This window comes from Danio rerio, chromosome 3, assembly GCF_052040795.2.
Source record: "Danio rerio strain M-AB ecotype USA chromosome 3, GRCz13ab, whole genome shotgun sequence".
NCBI classification, from domain to species: Eukaryota; Metazoa; Chordata; class Actinopteri; order Cypriniformes; family Danionidae; genus Danio; species Danio rerio.
Window position 1 is genome coordinate 28731837 of NC_141023.1, and position 15141 is coordinate 28746977.

At 35.1% G+C, this 15141-nt stretch overlaps 1 protein-coding gene across 4 annotated transcripts in view; it reads left to right on the top strand.

The window, feature by feature from the left end:
- cacna1ia (calcium voltage-gated channel subunit alpha1 Ia) overlaps window positions 1-15141 on the top strand; it is a 413765-nt gene that overhangs the window by 311384 nt on the left and 87240 nt on the right. For all 4 annotated transcript variants that reach the window (XM_087244595.1, XM_087244597.1, XM_087244598.1 and 1 more), the window contains 3 exons: window positions 1779-1939; window positions 4810-5286; window positions 12629-12729. In XM_087244595.1, the coding sequence (XP_087100721.1) occupies window positions 1779-1939; window positions 4810-5286; window positions 12629-12729 (739 nt within the window). The remainder of the gene's footprint in view (window positions 1-1778; window positions 1940-4809; window positions 5287-12628; window positions 12730-15141) is intronic.

Below are 15141 nucleotides of genomic sequence, written 5' to 3' on the forward strand. Positions count from 1 at the left end.
ACAACTAAAAATAATAAATATCTATTTTTATATATAAATTTAACTGCTGGACTGCACTGTTCTATTTTATTTTAAATTACATAATATTTAATTGCATTCAAATTTTATTTGTTTGCGTCTTATACAAAATATTATAGGAAACAATGTTTTATATATAGTTTATAGGCAGAGCTTGACATTAACACCCTTTGGTTTTAGTGGCGTGTTAGACAGTCACTCCCACTAGCCACTTTGGCTGGTTGAAAATAATTTTTAAATTGCCAGAGCTGTCTCGTCCATAAAGATCAAAATTTTTGTTTAAGACGGTTTGTAAATATGCATGCAAATCTTAGAACCAAGAAGCAGCACCATTTAGAACTGTTTGCCAGAGCAAAAGAAAGCAGGTAAATACTGAATGTGAAGATGATCAGGTGCGCGTTGGGAGGCGTTCCTCAGTCACTGATGTTGTAAGCGAGGCACAGCTGATGTGATGCGCACAAGTGCTTAAAAGTTCCTGTTTCCTTGTGCAAAACAACCGCGACTGGAATCGCAACTGGTGCGATCGTTTCTTTTTGAAATAGACTGGAAAAAACTATGCTTGTGCATCCACAGTTCTGATGATTTCAAGAAATTTCCAGGTTTTTAGTAAGCAGCAGCTGTTGCCGCTTTTGCTTTTACCATTCTTTGAACGAATTATTATTCGGCCTAACGTTAAACATGTACACGTGATCATCCTTTAATTATTGCACACAGAATGTTTTTCATCTGCTTTCTTTTGCTTAGAACTTTGTGTTAATATGTTTTATTGATCCGCTTTTACAAAAACATTGTTTTATTAAGAGATCAACTCTTCTTTTATCTATAGTTATCTGATGATCTGGGACCTTAAATCTGGACAAACTACTATACTGTGTATAGTTCTAAATAATTGATTCAATTGATTCAATTGTTTCATAAGAACGTTTTTGCTAAATAAAATGTGTATGTATACAGATATATTTAGCTTGTTTTGACACATTTTTAAAAATTTGTGCCAAGGAAATAATTTATACTTATTTATTATTTTGATTGGGGGCCTGCAGATTTCCTTGGGCACTAAGGCGCTGCTAACCGCACTAATTGGTTAAATCCGCCTCTGCTTGGTAAAAATCAGGTTGACGGATTCCAAACCTTTATGAGTATCTTTAGCCTGTTGAACACTGAAGAAGATATTTTAAAGAAAGCTGAAAACCTGTAACCATTGACTTCCATTGTAGGAAAAACAAGTACTATGTAAGTCAGTGGTTAGAAGTTTTCAGATTTCTTCAAAATATCTTCTTCAATGTTTAACAGAAGAAAGAAACTCAGGTTTGGAACAAGTGATGACAGAATTTTCATTTTTGGCTGAAGCATCCTCGTGTTTACATTTAGTTTAAAACTTTCTTAACAAGCAACTGTGAATGATGCATGTGAATATTTGGTGAGAGAGAGAGAAAGAATCATGGCACTTTGTGGTCCGAGACTTGATGTTATGAATAATGCATACACACACTACAGCTCTCCACAGACACAAGACAAACTTACATGCTCCCACTAGTGTCGCCTGGCATGAAAGTGGGGTTAAGAGATACCAGAAAACACAGAAGCTTGAAACTTTAATAGGCCTGGTGAATCACACTCATTAATTCCCCACCACAAACACAAAACAAATGGTTTTTCAAGTCACCATCCTCCCCAATAAGCTTCCTAGTGCTTCTCAGACTTTGAATTCTTTGGATGTTTTTGTGATCTAATGAGTCTTGGCATGTGTGTTTGTGCAGATCCCAAGATTTCCACGTTGACCCCTAACGGGCATCTGGATTTAGCACCTGCACCCAATGCTAGGGGCTTTTACCCATCTGAAAGGCTGAGCTTTGCCCTGGGTTCGCGCAAGAGCAGCGTTAGCTCTCTGGGCAGGGCTAGCCTGGAGCAAACCACGCTGGTGAGCCTATTGTGCATGCTTCCATCAACCTGCCATTCATTACAGGGTTTAACTCACCAAAGCTATATCATACCACTCCAGCAATCCAAAACCTCTTTAAAAAGCACAAAGAACACAATAATTATCCATCAGCTCTGCATGTATTAGCATTTAGCGAACCATTAATAAGACACTTACTCAGCACTTAGAGCCGTCTCTACTTGTCTAGCTAGCACTATATTAGCATTCGCGCAGAGGGTCGTTGAGCGGGCACTCCAAGAGCTGAGAGCAACTTATAAACTACATAATTATTTTTTTACAATGGTTTAAATAATAACAGGCTTTTGTGATGCGGTTGGCTTTTTTCAAGGGTTTTATGGTGAGGGGGAACTTGCTAAGAATGAGTTGAAAACATGGTTTATTTGTATGCGCTGTCTGTTGTTTTACTGTAGATAGATTTACAAGGAATTATGTAAATCAGGTAACTCTCAATATGAAATTGCATTGTGTGGGATGTTTTGGACTCTGGAGGATGCTGCAGAATACCAAAAATAGAGAAAATTTACTGGACTGCATACACTAAAGTCTTGTCGCGGTTTTAAGAGCAACACATAACAACTTGACTTCTTGTTGATCATTTGGAAAAGTTGCAGAAGTTCGATTTTTCTGATAAATCATCTGTTGAACTTAATCCCAATCCTTAGAAATACTGCAAAATATAGCACTCCTCTTCATACTTCAGCCTCCACATCAAAGTTTCTGAAAGAAAAGAAGGTCAAGGTGCTCCAGGATTAGCCAGCCCAGTTCCCAGACATGAACATTATTGAGCATGTCTGAAGTAAGTAGTTTATTAATTATTTTATTTTAAAATAAAATAATTAATGAATTATTAATTATTAATAACTTTATTAATTATTTAACTTTAATTTTTATATTAAGTTTATTCAGTTTTTTGAGTCATTGCAGAGATGTTTGAATGCAGTCCTCCAAGACTTATGGGAGTCATAGACAATATTCATTCTTTTCCCACTACAGCATGACTTTATATAATACAGTAAATAAATAATTAAAAATCAAGGCATGATTACATTTTATTTAAAAAAATAAATAAATAAAATGGGCATAATCTAGAGGCCTTTGCCTTTCACCTTTCATATAAGCCACTTCTGATACCAAATGATCAACTATGAGTCAAGTTATTATTTGTTGTTTCTAAAACTTGGATAGACGACAAGACCTTTGTCAGGTAGTGTAGTACCAACCCACAAATGGAATATAAAATTGTGGATATTTGATGCTAATTAGACTGTAAATCACAGTTAGATAACATTAAAAATGCTGTTTGATTGCCTCTGAATTCCACGTAAAACAAAAATAGTATGTTGTTTTACATATAAATAGTATTTAGTGAAGCTCTTCTTTTAATTAGAATGTACTTGACTTACAGTAGTATGGACTACTTAAAACCTCTATTTTCTACAGCTGAAACTGTTAAATGTGGTGACTCAGTGTATTGTGGCCTGAACAAATTAAACTTTTTCTTGATATTTTTCTGCCTTTTCAACGTTTTATTTGCAGTCTTAGTTTTCAAAAATATTGTAATAAAGAAATAGGCAATAAAATTGTCTTATAAAAAGCCATTTGAAATAAAATGTTTTAAAAAAGTAAATATAATGTGAGGTTTAATATTTTACTGTTGTCGGAGGTTTATTGTCATTAGTGGTACAATTTGAAGTGGCTAAATTAAATAGCTGTAATTTCTTATACCACCATTGCACTGAAAAGAAAAGTTAAACTACCATGTCTTTCATTCAAATGACATTTTTATAACCTGTAGTTCTCAAAGTAGTATTTTTACTTTAATCCCGCAGTTTTTTGTCATTTGACCATGGCATTTCTCATCAAGAAGCGCTTGGCATCTGCCATTACTTGATTCAAATGTGAAGTTTTAATTCCATAAATAAATAAGTTGAACTATCAGTTTGTGGTCTCTATAAAATAATATTTTACCTTTAAGTGGATATCACTTCTTTCTTTCTCTATGCTTTATATTTATTTACCATGAAAATAATGCCATTCTTGTGATAGTATATGCAATAGGGAGAATAAATATTTTGGTTAATATTAAATTACAGTTTTAGTTTCTACCAAGACAAAACTATACATTTGCGGAACATTTATAAATTAGCAGTAAAAAATTACATTATTTTCTTTTTCAAGATTATACTATACTTTGATCTTGTACCAAAGTAAAGTAACTAAAACAAATTAATAAATACATAATGGTATCTAGTAAACAGTATTGTTACTTTGTGAATGTAATTTATTTATTTATTTATTTTTTATAAATATTTATTTAGAGTAAAATAAGTGTTAAAGTTTGCACCAAAGTTAAGTTATACTTTTGGAAAAACTCGAACTTTAGCTGAAACAAATTACAGTAATCTTCTAATTGGTTGATACGATAAGGAAACACTAATCACCATAATGATTACTTCCAACAAAAGGGTTTCACAAGCTCATTTTTTGAAGTAAGTTTGGTGATGTTCCCTAAAATTGTACAGTTTAACAGAACTCATCTCTTTAGAAAATGAGTGGAGAGAGAAATTAAAAGATAGTGAGGAAAATGAGTGACAATTGGATTAAGAATTTAATTTAAAATAAGTTTTTTTTTTCTAAGTAACAACCCAACTATATATTAATTGCCATCACACAAATAAATGTACAATAATTCATTTTAATTTAATAAATAATTTAGTTTTATTTTATTCGTAAGCAATATAAAAGTTTCAGACTAGCACATAACATTGAATTAGGCATGATAAAACACATTGCTGTGTACTTAAGTTCAGCTTTATTTATTGACTCACAATTTGCATTCTGTGCATTAGTGTCCAGGACGAGCATCTCTTTACCACAATTGGGGACGCCCCGCACGGCCAGGAATATGGAGCCGCAGGTCGAGTTGGAACAGCTTGGGACGGTCCTCCAGATGTCTGGGGATGGGGGGTGGAGGCAGTTTACGAGTCCGTAGCCCTCACTGTCATCCCGCCGAGCAGGAATCCCTGCTGTCTCCTCCACCTCCGCCTCTCCATCCGCCTCTGCTCCCCAGACACTTTCCCCCACGCAGGGAACGCAGGGCTCTGTCTCTGGAGCTCCCAGAGCTTCTACAGGTGCCAGGACCACCCCTGCCTCCTCTGCACCCCCGCCAGCGCAAGAAGAGCTTCTCTGGGGGTCTGGGAAGCGTTGGAGAGCATCAGGACTGTAATGGGAAAACGCCATCAGTTCAACCACAAATCATTAATGAAGTCTACCCTCAGGTCAACACACGCAAGGACAGGGAGGATCTAGAGGATGAGCTAGACTATGTAAGTTACCTGTGAACATTCTTCTTATATCCAACTTATTCCTGCATCTCATGTTGCTATATGTAAATTATGAAAGTAACTTTTGTTCAATGGTTAAAAACTCAGTTAAGTGTTTTTTTTTTTTTTTTTTTACTGGGGGGTACAATCATCTTAAAAGTACACGTTAATTAACAAATTAGTTTTAGCAGGCCATGAATAACCCCAGAAACTTCAGACTCATTTCCCATTAATTTTACAGACATGTTAAATATTGCTTTCACATTAAAACGCCAAGCATAATTTCATTTAAAATTATGGGTTACACTTAAAGGGTCATGACACCCCCCACTTTTCGGTTCAGGTCTACCTCAGAATGTTTTCAAAAGATGCATCATAGTGGGCGTGGAGCTCCTCGAGCAAAAGGCAGGAGTGGGCGTGGCCAGCAGGAGAGAAGGAGGGGAGCAAACAACTGTTGTCAGTTAGCTCACAAAATGAGACACACGCCGTGAGCACTGCAAAAAATGCTTTTCTTACTTAGATTTTTTGTCTTGTTTCTAGTCCAAATATCTAAAAGTTCCTAAATCGAGAAGAATTTTATAAACAAGCAAAAGATATTGCCTTGTTTTGAGAAATATTATGCCAATATTAAGTCAGTTTATCCTTAAAACAAGCAGAATAATCTGCCAATGGGGTAAGCAAAATAATCTTATGTCAAAAGAAAAAACAAGATTATTTTGCTTACCCCATTGGTAGATTATTGTGCTTGTTTTAAGGATAAACTGACTTAATATTGGCATATTATTTCCTAAAACAAGGCAATATGTTTTGCTTGTCTAGAAAATGCTTCTTGATATAAAAAATGTTAGATATTTAGACTAGAAACAAGACAAAGAATCTAAGCAAGAAAAGCATTTTTTGCAGTGAGGAGACTCATGATTTTATAGTTTACAAAATTAAAATGCAAACAAATAAACAATATTTTAATGCCCTGCTACATTTGTTATTCGTAATTTCATATACAGATAACCACAATTTCTATCATTATGAAGATAATTGTGTTCATATAAACTCTATAAATGAAAACTTTTCCCTCAACCCCCAGGTCTGAATGCAGACTCAGTGCAGCAGGTCTCTTGCCCTGTCTATTATAACCATTAGCCCTGCTGGTAGTCTATAGGATTTAGGCGAACACAGCAGCAGGGTGATGTGTCTAAATGTGAACGAACTCCACTGAGAAAAGACAACGTCTGCCATTCTCCAATTCTCGTACAATTCTCCCGACAAAAATGCTTGCTGCACACAAACAGCTTAGTTGGCCCTGACAGCATCGAGAGGAAAAACATGCAACAAATCACATGGATCATGGAAACAAACACATACGACCTTTCATGAACAGCTAAATACTGTGTGGGTCCATGTCTCACAGCTTGGCTCTGGCAGGTCTGCCTTGCCTTCGGAAAGCACGCGCAGTCATGAATAATTAAAAAGCAGGCTCTTTTCATAGGATAAGAAAACTCCGCTATGAATAATAATGAGAAACTGACAGGCCATCTTTGCACTTGCAGTTTGGCGCTACGTCGCTCAAAATGATTCTCAACACACAAATCTGTTAAAACCTCAAAAAAGTACTCGGGTTTTGTGAACCTTTAAAAATACAGTAAGGTTTCATTAGTACATGTATTCACTAACATGATCTAAGAATGAACAATACTTGTTGAGCATTTATTAATCATAGTTCAACATTTACTAATGCGTTATTAAATACAAAGTTGTGCTTGTTCACAAGAACTAACAGTAAACCAACTAAAGTTAACATTCATTAACTAACTTTAACCAGAGTTGGGGATTCCACATTAATGTGTTTCTGTATTCTTATTACGTTTTTGGGGAGCGCAGTAATGTAACAAATTCCGTTTAAAATTTGTGTAATTTAATCCCAGTTACTAAAGTCAATGTAATTGCATTACTTACCTTACAAATATAGTTTTTAGAAGAAAAAAACTGCTTCTTTTAAATAACATTTTCCACTGCAACGTCAGTAAATAAGCATGTGCTTTTAAATTGCTGGAGAACATAAGATGAAATGGTTACTGACGAGAGTGGCTGCTTCTTCGATTGGAAATACAGACATTACTTTGTTTTCATAAAAACAAAAATATTGCTGTGAAATGCAGTCTACATCCAGTCTCTAAAGTTCTTTCGACTGCTTTTAACTTAACCAGCAACTTGTTCAAGCATTTGAATAGAAAGCAGCTCTATGACAGTACCTGTCTCCAAGGAGGACACCGGTGCCTAAAAACACAGCAGCTAAACAGCCTAAGCTGGATTTTTGTGCAGGATCGGGCGTGAAGGTGTCTCCTGAATGTAAAGAGAAGCATAAATGCTTAAGGGGCGGTTCACATATCGCGTCTTTTGCTCATGCAAGTTCACTATTTCCTCTGGAGGTGCGCGGCTTGCGCTGAATGCATACTCGCAATTTCCAGGCGCACCAGTTGAAAACCTGTGAGTCATGCAACAACAACTGACCCATCAGCTTTATGCTTTGTATTGAATATACACATTTCTGTAGACTAATTACCTCAGACAAACACAGAACACCCAAACACTGCAGAGCATTTGCACACTATGAATGTCAATGGTTACAGGTATCCGGTTTTCTTCAAGTCTTCTTCTACAAACAGGTGGAATAAGTGACTGGTGAGAGAATGTTAAGTTTTGGGCAAACCTCTTTTGAATATGTCAAGCTGCTGTGATCAACCCATTGTACTATTTTTGAGTGAATATTAAATTACTGAAAGAGGTACAGTTTATTAAGTAAAAGTAACTTCAAAGTAATTTAAAGGGCCATGAAACCAGCAGGGTGTTTTCACACCTCTACTTTGGAAAAAGTCAGAAAAGTGGGCGTGTCCAGCTCTGTTTAGGGGGGAGTGTCGGAGGAACTAAAGTGGGAGGGTGTGGGAGTGTCTATTTGGGCACGCGCGAGTTTCAGTCAAAATACTCACACACAGGAGAAAGTGATGGTGTTTAACCTACATGGACATCTGTAGTGGAATTATTTGCCAAATTATTAAATGGTGGACTTTAACTGCAGTTTGGCTCTTTCATTCAGGGAATTCATTCATGCCCCTCGCGACAAACGAGATATTTGATTCGAGGAGCTGCTCTAAGCGTGTATTTTTCATGCAATGTTTAATATCGCACGGCGAATGAGAGAAAAAAAAACCTCAGCATTTCCCGGAAACTTAGATGCACACGGCAGGTAGCGTCAGAAAGCCGCGTGTGTTATTCCGGTCACAAAATGCGGTTAAAAACCCTACACGAGGTTAAAGTTTGGTTGTGGTCCTAACATGTTACGGTGCAATAGTTAACTTAGTTTGATACGAACAAACTGAATAAACAAAGAGCACTGGTTGCTCACATACCAAATCTGTAGAGACAGGACAATCACCAGCAACTAGAGCCGCGTCTTTATGAAGAGAATACTACAAGCGAATCCAGATCTCAGCGTTTGCAGATGAGAACAGCTCTCAGGTAAACAATAATCCTCCTTAGACACGTAAGTTATTGTTGTCGAGCGTCGCGTACACTGTTTATCCACACGTGAGTCTGAGCTCTCACCGAGAGAAAAAGAAAATGAAACTTAACGGCAGCAAACTATAAAAGCAACACTTCACGCTTGTTTTGCCAACACAACGTGGCGTCTTTGTCGTGTAAACACAGTAATGAATATTAATGAAGTTGCACAATAGAGCGCGCTGATTGGTTTGAACCAAGCCTTACTCATGCATTAATGCATCACACTGTAAGACGTAATAAGACTCACTCTGGCACAGACGCCCAGTCTGCAGGCTGGAATACAGGCTATTATGTCATGACCGTGACGCAGCTTCAAAAATTAGTTTCAAACAGGAAGTACGAATTTGCTTGAAATAACGCAAAAACAACCAATTTACACTTTTTAAAATATAGGTGTCTTAATAGTGTTTTTAGCAGTGTGGGACACATATACGACTGTCAACAGCTCAAAAAATGTGTTTTGGTGTTTCGTGACCCTTTAATTACTAATCTGATTGCTTTTTACATTAAGTAATTAGTAATGTGATCAGATTACAATTCACAATACAAATCCAGTAGTAGTCAGTAATTTGTAATCTATTAATGTTTTAAGTAAATTACCCAACACTGACTTTAACTATTCTGTAGAAATACAGTACTGTAATAAATGTATTTTCTGTTCTTTGTTTATGTTTGTAACCAACAGGAACTAATGCAATCTTATTGTAAAGTTTTACCAAACTATTAGTTTCATGGCGAATAAATGTAAAGCATAAAGTGTACCTCTGTACGTCACACTCAGTTTTCACTATGTGTATGTGTACAGCAACCTTATAAATTGAAATAAATTGCTTCAGTTATTTTGAATGGAAGTTCTTTTGATTTAGAAGTGCAACCCATAGTTTAAAATTCAGTAAGCCTATACATAAAAATGGGGATGGGTAACAATAGTTTACACAATCTTTCATTATTTACTTATCGTTATTATGTTTCAAACGCATTAACTGTCTTTCGTCCCTTGAACACAAAGAGAGATTGTTTAATGTTGTTGTTTGTCATATTGTTGTTGTTTTTATCATTCCAATGAAAGTGATAGTGAGAGTGTTGTGAAGCTTCAAAAAAGCCTCATAAAGTAATGTGTCATATTCAGAGCTTTAAACATGATCAATATTATAGCTTTTGGAGAGTAATAGATCAAAATGTTCCTCATTTACTAATCGTCACTTTGCTGGAGCTCTCAAATCTCATTCACATTTAAACTGGCGAGTTGCAATTGCTCATGACAGCCAGTTATGTTTGGGGTCATCAGCATTAATCCTGGAATGATGTGCCTTCACACCATATTTAAATATGAGGTTTGAACCATAATTCAAAGGAAATTTGAAACGGGACCTCAGTACTGTGAAGGGGAAAATATTTCCATTTTAATACCAAATTAAATGTTGATCTGCCTTTCAAATGAAGTTCATTTGCATTACCTTTTTTATATACAGTCAAAATGATTAGCTCTCCTGTGATTTTTTTTTTATTATTTTTCAAAAATTTCCCAGGTCATGTTTAACAGATCAAGAACATTTTCACAGTATTTCCTATAATATCGTTTCTTCTGGAAAAAGTTTAATTCGACTGCAGGAAATGCAGTTTTAAAAATTTTAAAGACAATTATAAGGTCAATTTTATTTGCTCCCTTACATATTATATTTTATTTTTATATTATATTATTATTATGTTATATTTGTAAATACATTATATATATTTTTTTTTCATTTTCTTCAGAACAAACCACTGTTAAGCATTAATTTGCCTAATTACCCCAACCCTCTTGTTAAGCTAATAACTTAGTTAAGACTTATAATACTAATACTAGTATGTTGCAAAATAACTAGTGAAATATTATGTATTGTCAGTATGGCAAAGACAAAACATATGAGTTATTAAATCTATTCAGTTTAAAAATGAAAAAAGCAAGGACATTTTCAAAATGTCTGATAATATTGTTTCTTCTGGAGAAAGCCTGACTTGTTTTATTTCAGCTACAATAAAAGCAGTTTTTAATAAAAAAAAAAATAAATAAGGTCAAAATTATTAGTCCCTTTAAGTTAATTATTTCTGATAGTCTACAGAACAAACTATCATTATACAATACTGCCTAGTTAACATAATTAACCTAGTTAAGCCTTTAAATGTCACTTTAAGCTGTACAGAAGTGTCTTGAAAAATATCAAGTAAAAATATTACTTACTGTCATCAGGGCCAAGATAAAATAATCAGTTATTAGAAATGAGTTATTAAAATTATTATGTTTAGAAATGTGTTGAAAAACATGTCCCATCTGTTAAACAGAGATTGGGGGAAAAAGTAAACAGGGATAATAATTTAGGGGGGCGAAAAATTCTGAGCTCAACTGTATATTTAAAAAAATATATATATTTTTTAAAACTTAATTTTCCAAATATTTTTTTATTTTATATAAATTCTGTTATTTTTGACATTGTACAATTGGAGTTATTACAGTAGTAAAAATATTAATCAGTACAGTTGTAAATATTTCTTAAACTTCAAATAAGCATATTAAAATTATTTCTGAAGAATTAAATGAATATGAAGAAGCAATGACTGCCATAGTAGAAATGACTAAATTTTAAAAATACATATATTTAAATAAAAATTTTATTTGAAATAATATTTCAAATAAAAAAATACTATGCCCCCAACACACACACAGATGCATTATTTTATTGTATTGTTTAGTTTTTTTGAACGATATTTTTTTGAACGACTTCTTTCTTAAACATGTAAAATTATACAAACCCTAATATTTAAATAATATATAAATATACAGTATGACTTTAGCAGTTTTGCTTGTTTTTATATGTATAATTTATTTATTTAATAAAATTTTTTATTCTTTTTTATTTTTTATTCAAAGTTTTGTTGTCATCTGTAAGAAATGAATTAAAAGGTTAACACATTTGGTTTTAATGAAGATTAGAGTTGTTTTCATTTATTTTCTTTTCGGCTTAGTCCCTTTTATTAATCAGGGGTCACCACAGCGTAATGACCCAACAACTTATCAAGCACATGTTTTTAACGCAGTGAATACCCTTCCAGCTGCAACCCATCACTAGGAAACACCCATACACGCTCATTCACATACACACAGTACGAACAATTTAGCTTGCTGCATGTCTTTGGACTGTGGGGGAAACCAGAGCACCCGGAGGAAACCCACACAATCATGTGAAGAACATGCAAACTGCACACAGAAATGGCAACTGAACTAGCTGGGGCTTGAACCAGCGACCTTCTTGCTGTGAGGTGATTGTGCTACCCACTGCGCCACCATGCTGCCCTAGATTAGAGTTGTATTTTAAATAAATTTTATTTTTCACTAATGAGTTATCTGAGGATTCTGGAAAGGCTTTACGCCTGTAAAAAAGCTTGTCCACACAATGTAAATAATCCTGACACACCGCCAATTGTTCATACAATGAACTACACAATTAAAATCACCCAATTATTATCTGTTGAGGAAGAACGCTAACAGATGGCAGTAGGATTTTAGTTTTTAATTTAAAGCCAGACTCTTGTTTTTAAAGCCAGATTCTCTTGTTTTGTAAGCAATTAAGAGTAACACTGCGGCTCCATGGGACCTGAAACATTGGATAGCTGCGTTTTATAACTGCTTCAACTACAGTATCAAATGTGTTTCCAAGAATGTTCTTCCACCTTGGATTGTGGAGAATTCATCTCAGTCATCACTGTTGGCAAAAGATCATATGCTAAATGCATCTTTTTCTCTCGGCAGAGTCTGTGTTTCCGGATCCAGAAGATGATGGAGGTGTACAGACCGGACTGGTGTGAGACCAGGGAAGACTGGTCTGTCTTCCTCTTCTCTCCTCAAAACAAGTCAGTGCTTTCACTGTCTGATTTCTGTGAATATATAACAGTCTTAAAAAGCTCTTTATGAGAGCTGAGGGAAGCTGATTTACCTGGTCTTGTTCGCACACAATTTATATAGGTAGTTTTAGATATTATGCACTATACATCTGTTCTCTGCTTATTTTGTAATTGAGAAAAAAACAGATGAATGCATGCCATTCCACCATTTCACAGTTGTTTGTAAAGATTGACTTATTAAGTGAGCCTACAGTATATGAACGTAATAATCATTTTACACTTGTATAACATTTATATTTTATTTTGTTTTATTTTGACAAGCCAAAGTACTATGCATTCTCAATGAATCATTATTTATAAAAAAAACTAGTTATGTAGTATATAAATAAAAAAAAGTATTGTGTATTTATTTTTTAAAGTTTTTTTCTGTTTTCTATGTTTTGTTTTGTTTTATTTTGATTTTGCTCTAATTCCTTACATTTAGTTTTAACAGCATGGTGCTGTGTTCACACCAGATGTTGAACACGTAAATAAATCATGCTATTCGCGCTTAAATAGACGCATGACAATTTAAATTTAGCTTGCTTCGTTCATTCGCTTCTTTCACACATCCAAATAACTTCACAATAGAGCTGCACAATTAATTTAAAAAAAGATCGCAATCTTGATTCGACTCTCTAGACGATCTTAATTCAGCATTTCTACAAAGAAGCAAAGGCGGCCGCACAAATCTTCTTGTTGTTTTACATACATTGCTCAATAATGTGGACACCTCCAAATGGTGTTAAAATACTGTATTTATAAGGTATAATTCACCCAAAAATGTAATTTCTGTCTTTATGTAATGATGTATTCGCGGCCGCAAAATCACATGTGACGTGAGCTGACCATGAGCTGTTACCACAGAAAGGGTAGTCGCGCGCTTGTGAATGAAGTCTACTTTAGTGATAAGAACTTGCATAGGCTGTGAATAACAGGTAATAAAGTTGTAAACAACAGTCAGTTTGTGGCTCAGAGTGATCGTTTGGGAGACGCGTGGGATGATGAACAGCACTTAGCAGTGAAAATGAAACCGAAAGCACATCTACAGAATCGTGAGAAAATTGTAATCTTGATTTTAAGCAAAAAAAAAATCTCATTTTAGCCAAAATCGTTTAGCTCTACTTCACACTAGACATGGATTCGTGTCATGAGAAGGCCTTCTGTCTGCCCGGTGACTCTAGCTTTCGTGCTAAATGGCTAACATGGATTTTATTGAGAGAATAGCTGAATTCCTACAAGAACAAGCTCATGTTTGGTTAATGCGGCGTGAATGTCCGCTGAAGTTTAGATTTTCCAATTCGAGCAATTCGTGCCACTTCATTCATGCTAATCGCATCATTCATGACGCAGGATGTCTATTCATGTCTTTGCATTGACTTAAAATGTAAATAATTCTAGCTTGATGCTTCATCCACATCTGTTGTGAACGTAACATGAGAACAAACATGTGATTTAGTTTTTTATATTTGGTTTGTTTTGTCAATTACTAGTTATTAGTTTTTCATTTTTTCATTTTGTTTCGTTTTGATTTAACAGCATGAGAATGAATGTGAATATTTTTTTTGTTTGCTTTGTTTTTTCAGTTTCTGAAATACAGCATAAAATCTTTTGTTTTGTTTTGTTTGTTTCAATTTTAGGGAATATTATTTCAATCTTATTGTTGCTGCAGACAGCCTTATAAACCCAGTGTCTTATTTTTATAGCTTAAAATCTTTTTGTGGCCATATTTTGGGCGATTTATTAAGTCAATAATATTGTTGTTACAGACAGCCTCAGACCACACCCATGCCTTTGCAATTTAAAAAAATCCCAGTCAGGGAAGAGTCAGATGTTGTCAGTGTAAGCAGTAAAATTTAAGAGTCTAGCTGGAAGTCGTTTTTTGTTGAGCCTCACCTCATTATTAAGCTAAACAGATTATCAGTTGCTCCGTGCCCAAGAACAGGTTGGAATTAAGCAGATAAAGGCAAGCTTGTGTCACAGGCAGTTTCCTATAGTGCAGCTGATTTGATCTCTGAATAACACAGAGGGGAAGATGCCTGCACAGCTCGGCTTCTCTCCTGCGGTTCTTCTGCTCTGCCTGTCTGATCAATAGCACTGATGGGCTGCCAGCTCTTTAGAGGGTGGCTTGATTAGGATATTGATCGCTGTCAGTGAGATAGGAGCCGATTATTCCCACCCTCTGCCTGTCAGTCTGCTTTTTTACAAACTGTCTGGTCTGTATATGTCCTGTGAAAGTTTGTGTTGCTGAGGGAAAATTGAGATGTTTGACTGTTTCTGACTCTGAGCTGCCAAAATGCACTGTGACAAGTTTTGTGGGATGAGAGAAAAAAGTGATGGTGATGTACTGAGTTAGTTTACAAGTTTAGGGGCTATAAGATT